At 51.9% G+C, this 11,153-nt stretch overlaps 1 protein-coding gene across 5 annotated transcripts in view; it reads left to right on the top strand.

Annotated features, from left to right (window-relative positions):
* Window positions 1-468: 468 nt before the first annotated feature.
* Window positions 469-11,153, top strand: part of ZNF423 (zinc finger protein 423) — a 345,388-nt gene continuing 334,703 nt past the window's right edge. For 2 of the 5 annotated variants that reach the window (XM_086350576.1, XM_086350574.1), the window contains exon 1: window positions 469-864. In XM_086350576.1, the coding sequence (XP_086206702.1) occupies window positions 825-864 (40 nt within the window). In that variant the 5' untranslated portion in view covers window positions 469-824. Of the gene's footprint in view, window positions 865-5,702; window positions 5,784-11,153 lie in introns of all 5 variants that reach the window. The other 3 variants (XM_086350577.1, XM_086350584.1, XM_086350575.1) reach the window with 3 other exon arrangements.

Genomic DNA, 11,153 nt, shown 5'->3' with positions numbered 1-11,153 from the left:
GGGCCCCGAGCTGCGGCTTCCTAGCGGCTGCGGCCGTTTCGAGCCCCCCAAGTAGGCTGAGTTGAGGGATCCCCGTCCCCATCCATCATAATCTCCAAACCCGGCGTTTGGGCATTTTAAAACCATTAATATTTATTATTTTTTTGGGCGGCAGGGGATAATTTGAAGGCTTTTTTTTTTTTTTTTTCCCGGGGGGTACTGAGCTTCCGCGCTCCAGACCGCCTCTCGGTCTCCTCCCCTCCTGAGACCCCCTCGACTCCAGCCCCGTCCCCCCTCCTCAGATGGGTTCATTGTGAGCTCCGCACCGGGCTGCGTAGCCGGACGCCTGCAAACTTTGCACAAAAATCCGGCAAGGGGCGGAGGAGGAGAAGGAGGAGGAGGGTGAGGGTGGCGGTGGGGTGGGGGAGGGAGGGAGGGGGCCGCAGGGGCCGGGGGCCGGCGGGGGGTGGGGAGGAGGAGGGGGGCGGCTTTTTTTTTTTTTTTTTGCATAACTCGGCTCGGCCGAGTGGCCTCCGGACTCCCCGCGCCGCTGGGACCGCCGCTGGGACCGAGAGCCCCCGGCTGCCGCATTGCAACAGGCAGGGCCCCGGCGCGCCCCCCGGGCCTCCCCCCGCCCCGGAGCGGCCTCGGCCGGCCCGGGCCGCCCCCCCCAGGGAGGCCGCCCCGGACCTGCGATCCGCTCCCCACAGCTGCCGACCCGGCTGCAAAAAAAAAAGTTTCCGAGAGGCAGGAGGAGGAGAAGGGGGAGAAGGGCAGCCCGGAGCGGCAGGGGGCGGCGGGGGGAGCCGGCCGCGGAGGGCGACGGAGCGCCGGGAGCCCCGGACATGTCCAGGCGGAAGCAGGCGAAGCCGCGCTCGGTGAAAGGTGAGCGAGCGAGGCCCGGCGGAGGCGCGAGCGAGCGAGGAGGGAGTGAGTGAGGGAGGAGGGACCGGCGAGCGGGCGGGCGGCCGGGGACCCAAGCGAGCGAGCGGAGAGGAGGAGGAGGCGGCAGAGGAGGCGGAGGCGGAGGAGGAGGAAGAGGAGGGGGAGGAGGAAGCCGCGAGCGGGAGGCGGAGGCGGCGGAGGGGGCACACCGCGGACACCCTAGCCGCCCGGACCCTCCCCGGGCCCGGCGCCGCCGCCCGCGGGGGACCCGGGCCTGGGGGCGCAGCCGAGGGGCCCTCGCTGCTCCCTCCGTGCGGGCCCCGGGCCCGCGTGGCCAATCAAGGGGTGCGGGCCCGACTTGGCGGGGATTGCGAATCTCGGCGGCGGCGGCGGTGACGGCGGGCGGGCGGGCGGCGGGAGGAAGGAAGAGGCGGTGAGGACCGGCGCCCAGGAGGCCGGTAGCTCCGAGGCCGCTCTCGCTGGGCCCGGGGCCTTGCCGCTTTTCCTCTGTCCACGCCTTGTCGCCCCGGGACGCCGTGGTCGTCGGGCGTTGCTTGCGCGCGCCCCGGGTCCCCGCCCTGGTCGCCGGGGGCCCCCTCCCTGCCCGCTGCCCAGGCCGCCCTCCCGGCCCGGGCCCCCACACTTCCTGCCTCCTCCACCGAGGCCAACCGGGCCGGGAGCCTCCGCCAGGAGTTCATTGTCTGAGCAGCGCCGGCGGGACGCGGGTCCCCAGGGGAGCGCAGCGGCTGCCGCGCGCGCCCCTCCGCCGAAGCTCCCGGGACGCTACCCCGGGCACCTACATTCTCGACACCTAGGCCGGCTTCTCGAATCGGATCCCCAGAATGCACACTTTTGAGGACACACACACACACGCGCGCGCGCGCGCGTACACACACACACACACACACACACACACACACACACACACACGTCTTCGTGTCCTTGCCTCGCTTTCTATTTCTACCGAGCGCCTGCGGCCCGAGCGGGCCCCCTGGAGAGCAGAGGCCCCCGGGGAGATGCCGCGTGAGGGCAACTGAGCTCCTCCCTTGCCCTTCTTTCCCCACCCGCTGGCCTCTCCAGGCCTCGCCTGCTGCTTTGTCCCGATTCCAGTGCCCCCGGGTGGGTGCCCGGCCTCCCGCCCGCGCTGGGAGATGATAGAGGAAGGACAGGATGAGAGCCGCTACATCTCTGGAGCCAAAAGTCCCGAGGCCCTTGTCCTCTCCCAACTCCCTTGATGACCTCTGGCCCGAGCCCAGTTCTGCTCTGAAAAGTTCATTTCCTGGAGGCCTGCGCGGGAAGGCGCAGGGGCCTCTGCTCCCTTCCTGCCAGCCTTGCTCCAGGCTGGAATGGCTGGGACTGAATCTGGCAAGGAGGGTCGTGGGACACCCGCCATTGCTCTCCTTCCAAAGTCCCAGGAGATCGCGGGCACTCAACAGAGATTCTCCTTGTCATGTGAGACGCGGGCCAGCTCAGTCCGAACTCAGCAATCTGGCTGCTCTCTTTCCCTCTCTTTCCTTGAGAGAAGTTGGTCTTGTTCCCCTCACCCTGGCAGGCATCCTAGTCCTGGATAGCCAGACCTGTTCCACAGAACTGGAGGGTCTACAGGGTGTTCTGGTTGAAACCAGAAGAGACAGACCTCAAGAGCTGGATAGGAAGACGGTAGATGTTTGTTCTTGTGCTGAATAGAAGGGTTCTCGGCCTGAAATAATATTTGATTTCTTTTCTCTTTCCCTGGCTCACTGCTCACTCCTTCAAGAACCACTTAAGGTGGCCCAGAAGAAAATGTACAATTGGAGTCTTGTTGGAAAAGGGATTTCTATCTAACTTGGGCAGTTGATTTTGAATTAAATCTGTGTATTGAAGCAGATTTTTCACAGAGGAAGATGCAGAACTTTTCCACCTCTAACCCGAACCCAAGCCTCCATACCTCCTTATTTCAGAAGGCAAAGGTAGAGCAATTTGCTGGGAGCAGATGGGTGGGTGTTTCAGAGTTGCTGGAACCTAATTCTAAAACCACTCTGTGTATCTCTGAGAAAGACTCAAGAATCAGACTGCAAACATTCATGAAATGAGCTTGGACGTGATTTGTAATGAATGTTTCTCTCGATGTATATATATATGAACGTATATAGCAGAGAATTCAAGCTGATCGTTGTTTTGTAGTTTAGTCACTAAGTCATGTCCTACTCTTTTGCGACCCCATGGACTGTAGCCTGCCAGGCTCCTCTGTCTATGGGTTTTTCTAGGCAAGAATACTGGAGCAGGTTGTCATTTCCTTCTCCAGGGGATCTTCCCGACCCAGGGATTGAACCTGCGTCTCCTGCTTGGCCGGCAGATTCTTGACTCAGTTGGTGGTGGGGAAGACAGCAAAGTGGGAACAAGGCCAGGGTAGGCATTTTGAGAAGCATTGTAAATATCAACCACACAGCACTGGAGTCTGAGATCCTGTTTCTTCCCTCAGTTCTTTGCATTTTCCAAAAGCAGCTCCAACTCGTGCCTCTCACCATTTCGCCATTTATTGAGTTTATTGGGGTGAACAGGGTGGAGATGCAGCCACTTATTCAGGGAGGAATTAAGAGAGAAGATAATTTGAATAGATAAGAGTTACAGGACATGAAGGATTTATTGCTTTTCAAGAACTGCCTCCCCTCTCCCCCCCAAAGCAATATTCAAAAGTGTTTGCTTGAGTGTGGACAGCTCCATACCAAGTGTTTAAAATGACAAGGTCTTCACCCTTAAAGATGCTTCTTAAGGAACAGTGGTGCCTTTTAAATTGTATTTGATTTTATTTTGCCTCCATCGCTGTGTGTCAGGGTTAAAGTAGAGGCATTGTGGACTACCCTAGCCCGCGCATTCTGCTGTGAAAGTCGCTTGACGGTATGGTTCGTAATTGATCTCGGAAATGTGAAAGCCCATAGCAGGAAGGAAAGACAGAAATATAACAGTTTCTAATGGATGCTCAGAAAGTATGATTTGAAAGCACGGCATTGCTGCTTTGAAAATCAAACAGGCCTTGGTGGGGGGGTTTCACTTCCCACTCACAGACACAGCCCCCCTTCTGGAGTGGGGTCACTTATCCCCCTCGGGATGTTTGTCCTTCTTTGGAAAACCCGGGGAGCATACCCAACAAATAGGGAAGGGGGCCGGGCAGTAGGGCAGTGGGGGGAATAGCCTCATTGGTTTTCAAAAACCTTGTGATTTAAAAAAAAACCCATACATACCATAAAACCTATGAATGTTACAAAAGTCACATTTTCTGACCGATTTTCCCCTCCGACACTATTCTCTCCTTTTCTGTTCCCCGGTGGTGTGGTGTGGCTGTTGTGAGATGATTTGTTCTCTTTGATAATTTTGGCCTCATTCTCCGGGGCTGTTCCCATCGCATCTCACTGATGTTATTTCGGCTGATGATATCAGGTGGTTTGTTAACCTGTCTCCCTGTACCCACACTGCCTCTTCAGATCCACAGAACAGCCTCTCCATTTATATGGAAAATTAGCACATCTTTTTTTTCCCAGGCTCTGGCTTAAAACTTTTGAATAATTGGTAATGCTGTTGATTTTTCTCCATTGAGCAACTGCCTCTTAATTACAGTTCTTAATATTAATTAGCACTCAGGCTGTGTCCACACACCCCCAACCCTGACATCCTAAAACGACCCCCAGTGACTTCTCTGTGCTCCCTTCCCCTGGTCTATCTTCCGCTCCTGCCAGCCTGTAGCTTCTCCAAAGTCCATCTTATAAATTTGGTGGTCTAAGGACTTGGGAACAGTGTAGTTCGACACTGCTTGTGTTTCCATGGAAATAATTGAGTTGTAATAAATAGTGGCATTCTGAGGTTACAGGTTTCTTGATTCAGCTGAGACCACATACAAGTGTAAATTGTCGAGATTTGTTTGGCTAAATGTACATGATCTTGTAGGAAGGGCAAAACAAATGCTTTATAGGTTCTTTAGCTTTCTATGTGGATTGGGACAGCTAACATTTAATCCTAATATTTAATTCCCCCCTCCTCAGTGAGATCACTAACTTCCAGCTTTGGAGGGACCTGTCTTAGTCTAGAAAACATCCTTTATGTGTAGTAATTGCCATTTAGATTCTTCCACTTCTTTCATGCAAAAACTTAATAAGCGATACAGTTTAACTATGTGTCTTGGACAGGAGTGTCCTGCTAAATGTTTAACCATAAGGTGCCGAGTGTGCATTGCATGAAAGGTGCAAGATGCCGGTGACTTTACAGTTGTGAAGAAACTGGGTAAAACCAGCCTGGCACTGTGGTGGCCTGCTACAGCATGGTAACAGAGGAGGAGGAGGCAAAACCATGGGAGGAGGAAACTCGAGTGCAGCGTCTGACATAGCATTCCTAGCTGGAGACTAAAGCTGCAGGTCTGGTTCAGTCTAATAGAAAGTTGCAATAATTGCTATATCGGTAGCCAACTCTTAAGCTGGTGGCTGTGGAATTCTTCCCCTGATGTAGGATTTAATAGTCTGGCAATTAGATGCATTGATTTCTCTTAACTGTTCATTTGGATGTGTAAACCAAAGAAACCCGCCACTGCTGCAGACAGCTGCCTGGCTCTTGGAAAAAAGGCTGATTTAGGTCATGGTGGTAGGAAGATGGATTCTTCAAGGCGGTGTTGGGGCCAGTTCCCTCTTCTTTTGGCGTTTCAGCCCATTTTGCAGTAAAATGAAGAGCACCTGTTGTTCAGACAGTGTTTAAAAACCAACAGCGGTGTCCCGTTCTGTCTGAAAAGTAAACACACCCTCTTTTGCTGCAGACACGTATAGAGTAACATTTCTGTCTCTGAGTGATTGGACTCACTTGCATATTTTTGGCAGATGGTCGGTTGGGTACCAGAGGGAAAAGTCAACAGAACACCTTGGCTCCAAGTTCCAGAGGGACCTCTTGCCGGAAACGGAGTGAGTTCTCTCTCCCCTTCCTAGGGGCCTGGTGTTCCCTAGACCGCAGTGGCTCTGTCAAGCCCTGAAGAGATATGGGACATGGTATCTTGGACCCCTTGGCATGGTGGCTGTGACTTCAGTGGCTTGGCGAGGGGGTAGATAATGAACCCTTGCAAACGTTAACACCTCTTAACTCCCTGCTCCTGGACTTGCAGGTTTCTGTAAGTGTCACTAACTTCTTTTTGCAGGCATCTAAAACTGTCTTGAGGAGGGCTCTCTGTCCTCATGGCCCTATTTTTTTTTTCCCTTTGTTTAAACTGAGGTGGATGGGTGGGTTTAGTTAACTCTTTGTTTGTCCGAAGTTAAGATGGACTTACCGTTCCTGGACCTGTGGTATTTGTGAAGAATATTATCTTCACATCTTGAAAATGTTTGCAATGGATATCGGGGTTCCTTTCTTATCTCTGGGTCCAGGTAATTACAACAGAATATCTTGAAAACTGTTAGTGGGCTCCCTGTTACCGTGAGTAGCTGGGGAAAGCCTTGATACACCTTGATTGGTGAAGCTGACAATTTCTGCAATTTCTGCAAATGTTCGAAAGGGCATTTTGTGTATAAGCATGTTAGTCGGTAATCAGAGTAGTTTTACACCCAAAATGGACTAATTAAGTCTGGATTGGTTATATTCTGCTTGAAGTTTTTGGTACTGTCAGCTCCCCCTGACTGTGGGAGGGGTGGGGAGGACAGTGAGGGAAATGCTGATGGAAACTTTTGATTCATTGCTTACCTGCGGGGATCGGTGGCAGCCAACGATTGGGGTTGTACACTCAGTAAATAAAAATACTTTATCTCTTTCAAGGAGCGCCAATTAGCTGATTGCTCCATGTGGCTGTCTTTAAGGAGAATGCTGTCTTACCTATCTTCTTGTACAAAGGTTTGATTTTTAATGTCTTGTGAAAAGGATTCTCTTTGTCTTGATTGATGTCAGGAATAAAAGCATGATGGTAATATCCCTTTGAAAGCTATTGTATTGTCAGCCCTGGCTGACAGCGGGAGGGCCTCCCAGCGTTATAGATTAGTGCTGTGAAAACACTGACATTTTCTTTGTTACGTTGCTGTTGTTCTACTTGCAAAGTCAATTACACAATGTCGGAGCTCAGTTACAGAGTTGACTTTGGAAGTAGCAATGTCTTTTCATTCTCTTCTTAAAGATATAATTTTCCTGTGTGGTTGTTGTCATTGTTTTTTTTTCTTTCTCTCTTTCTTTTTGACCTGCTTCCCTCTGGTGACCACCCCCTCTGCCCCTCAAGAGTCAGAACGCATTAGCTAGGCAAACACATTCTGGCTTCAGTTGTGACAAGTCAGATTCTAAGATTGCCACATCATTATCCCTGAATTCTTCTGCTCATTCACATTTCAGTGGCTTCTTATTGATATAGTGACTACAGCAGCCAAGATACATAAAAAGCCCATCAAATGAGATTACAGTATTGATAATCCCTTATCAAGTGGGTTGCTCTGGATTTAGGGTCCTTGCGCTGAGTGTGTGAGTATACTTATTCTCTAAGTTCATGTCCGACTCTGTGACCCCATGAACTGTAGCCTGCCAGGCTCCTCTGTCCTTGGGATTTCCCAGGCAAGAATACTGGAGTGGGTTGCCATTTCCTTCTCTAGGGCATCTGCCTGATCCAGGGATCAAACCTGAGTCTCCTGCATGGCAGGCGGATTATTTACCACTCAGCCATGGGGGTAGCCTTTGGGGTCCTTAAGTTTGGCAAATTCTGTTTGTTTTTTTTTTAATTTTTTTGCTGACCCAGGTTGAACCAAGTTCCTGGGCTTTTGGGAGCACCCCTTCTGCCCCCCAGCAAATAGTTTTTTTTTGCTGCAGAAGATTTATAATAAACATTCTGATCTCACAGGCCAGGGCTGGTGAGTTTTGGACGTAGAATCCTGGATGACATCTTTATCTCGTAAGAGAACCTTGTAACCCACCCTTCTCCCATTACAGATGGCAAATGCGAATTATAAGGCTCTCCAAGGTGCCTTTACTCTGGGTACCCTTGAACTCAGGAGTGATTTTCATCCCTGTGTGAAATTCTGCTGCTGAAAGGGAGGCAGCCTTGACATGTCCAAAGCTAAAAGTGGTCAGGGTGGAGGTTTTTATTTACACTCCCCCTACCACCATCCCTGCCTTCTTCAGGAAGAGCAAACCGGATCTCTGAACTTGGCTGCCAATGAGGCAGCTACCTGAGAGTGGACAGGACTCGCCAATGACTCCAGATGACACAGGTGCATCGGGAAACTCCGGCGGAGGACTCTAATTGTGGGCCCCCAAAGTTGTTATTATGAACCGCCAGACAGGAGACTGTGTTCGCCAGCAATTTGTCAGGACTAATTTTGTTTTTCTCCAATAATTGAAAATTAATGTCTTGAAGTGAAAGCAGATGTTCATGTCATCTTCTGAATTGGGATATAAAATGGGGCTCTGTAGATGGGCTCACTAATTTAACAGTAATTTCCCTCTCGCAGCTAATGGGGGTGTTGGAGCTGACGTCACCTGAGGCCAGAGTTGGGGGGTGAGAGCCTCAGCTGTACCAGTTGTGCTGGCTGAGGTGTGGGAGCCTTGGTTTTGGAGGGAGAGCATGTAAATAAACTTATTTCCTGGGGCTGTGAAACTTGAGAGAATTCATTAGTTTGAATGCTCATGCGTGCAAGAGATGTTTATTGAGATAATTCAAGGCTTTATGCTGGAAAAGATGAGGAAGCCTGGGTGTAGGAAGACAGTGGATTCCTATAGGTTAGAGGATCCTGGGTTCATTACCATCACCTGGAGAGAGAGAGAGAGAGAGAGAGAGAGAGTGTGTGTGTGTGCATGCGTGTGCACGTGCAGTTGTGTCTGACTCTTTGCAACCCCACGGTTGCCCCACAGGCAACCCCCTGTAGCCCACCAGGCTCCTCTGTCCATGGAATTTTCCAGGCAAGAACACTGGAGTGGGTTGCCATTTCCTCCTCCAGGAGATCTTCCTGACCCAGGAAGCGAAACCACATCTCTTGTGTCTCCTGAATTGGCAGGAGAATTCTTTACCAACTGTAAAACTGGTTAAAATTGTAGATTCCCACTTTCAGAGCCTAGAGATGCTCGCCTAGCTGGTCTGGGGTAGGGACTAACCACTTTTCATTTTCTTCCCTTAAAAAAATTGAGGTAAGATGCCTGGTGACTCAGATGGGAAAGGATTTGCCTGTACTGCTGGAGACTCGGGTTTGATACCTGGGTTGGGAAGATCCCCTGGAGGAGGTCATGGCAACCCACTCCAGTATTCTTGCTTGGAGACTTCCTTGGACAGAGGAGCCTGGCGGGCTACAGTCCTTGGGGTTGCAAAGAGTCGGACACGACTGAGTGACTAACACACACATGTGCTGCTGCTGCTGCTAAGTCACTTCAGTTGTGTCCGACTCTGTGCGACCCCATAGAAGGCAGCCCACCAGGCTCCCCCGTCCCTGGGATTCTCTAGGCAAGAACACTGGAGTGGGTTGCCATTTCCTTCTCCAATACATGAAAGTGAAAAGTCAAAGTGAAGTCGCTCAGTCGTGTCCAACTCTTAGTGACCCCATGGACTGCAGCCTACCAGGCTCCTCCGCCCATGGGATTTTCCAGGCAAGAGTACTGGAGTGGGGTGCCATTGCCTTCTCTGACACACACACATACGTGATGTAAAATTTACCATCTTAACATTTTTAAGTGTCAGACTCAGTGACTTTAAGTACATTCACATCATTGTGCAGCCATCATGAACATTCATTTTTAGCCGACAAGCAGGTGGTGGTGGTGGGTTGGGGGGATCTTAGCCTATCACCCTCCGAGGAGGCTATCAGTTCAAGGTGTCCGTTTTCCAGGGAGAGAGGAGAAACAGAGGCTCCGAAGATGCAGTGACTTGGAGAACTGGTGATGTTTTTCCTTGCTCCAGTGAGAGAGGGGAGACTGGTGTGCTCAAAGCGCACATCAGGGCTCCATCAGGGCTGAGATCCGGGCAAGACGGGGTGCTTCGGAGCTGTTGAGGGATCTAGTGACAACTCTCAGGATAAGAACATGCGTTCTCTCTCCTTGGGGGCACCATTCCTCTGGAGACTGAGACTGGCAGATGTGAGGTTGGCCCATGGCCCCCACACCTGCCTGCCAGGACCCAGACAGCCCCTCTGACTTAGCAGCCCTACACACTTCAGGCTGGTTTGTCTGCGATGGCGCAGGGGAGGGATAGCTGTTGTGGAATGGCCACTTAGTTGCCTTGGTTTGCAGTCCTAGAGCGCCTACTGCCTCTGACCCGCTGGCTTGGGTGCTACAGATTCTTATATTGTTCTCCCTGAGGTGCCAGCCACCTTTCCTCCCCCACTTTTTCCTGTAATTGAAATCTGCCCTTTCGTTACCTGGGCATGAATTATTTTTTTGCAGCGTTGTCATTCCCTGTCCTGCTGTGAGGTTTATCTCTTCTGTTGATCCTAATTAAATAAAACATACTGTTCACCTAACTCCTGTTGCACTGAATTTTACCTGCCTGAGGCAGAGTGATGGCCATCTGGGCTGGGTTAGGGAGCAGGGCATGGCTGGATAAAGGAGCTGGCATGGTAGGGGCTGGTACATCAGGCCTGGGTGTACCCCCTTGGCCTGGGGGTGGCTGGCAGGACCCCATAGCTGCCAGCAACATACAGCATACTTCTGGTTTCTGAACTTGAGCTATTGCTTTGTCCTTAGCCCCATGAGGCTGCAGGTCTGAACCTGGGAAGAGGAGAGACAATCACCAGCTCCAGAGAATCCCCAAGGAGAGGGTGAGGAAGGAGACCAGGCTCCCAGGGTGGGGGGGATGAAGAGAAGGGGCAGGCTCTGGTCGCCTGGGGTTGAGGCTGCAGTGAGCGCTGGGTTCCCTGGGGAAGCAGGAGCAGAGTGCGCATTCTCAGTGCTCAGGACCACTCTGCAGATGCCCTGTCTCCTCAGGGAGAGAGGGACAGCCAGGGGCCTGGCACATGTGATGCGAAGATTCAGACCTTTACTATTTTTGCCTTTGAACTTCTCAGAATCTTGAAAATCCCAGGTTGAAGAGGAACCTCGGAGGCCACTTCCTTCAGCCTTCCCATGTGTTTGTGGCATCCTGAGTCCATCCAGCCTGGACTCACACATTTCAGTCTCTGGGAGCTCACTACCTCTATGGCACAACTTGTGCCTTTTCAGCTTGAATTTCCCATGTTTCTCTTTCCATGAAGCTGCAGTCCGCCTCCTGTAATTTAGGTGCGATGGTCCTGGGTCTGTCTCTTGGGGCCACAGGGAGTAGCTCAAAGCTCCAGTCCCCAGGGCAGCCCTGTTAAGAGTCAGCAAAGCTGGCCTTGGTCTACTGGCCC

The sequence above is a fragment of the Bos grunniens genome, chromosome 18 (genome assembly GCF_055505025.1).
Source record: "Bos grunniens cultivar Pamir isolate PY7600 chromosome 18, Bosgru_T2T1.0, whole genome shotgun sequence".
NCBI classification, from domain to species: Eukaryota; Metazoa; Chordata; class Mammalia; order Artiodactyla; family Bovidae; genus Bos; species Bos grunniens.
The sequence above is the reverse complement of the archived record's forward strand: the minus strand, read 5'-3'. Positions and strand labels throughout refer to the sequence as shown.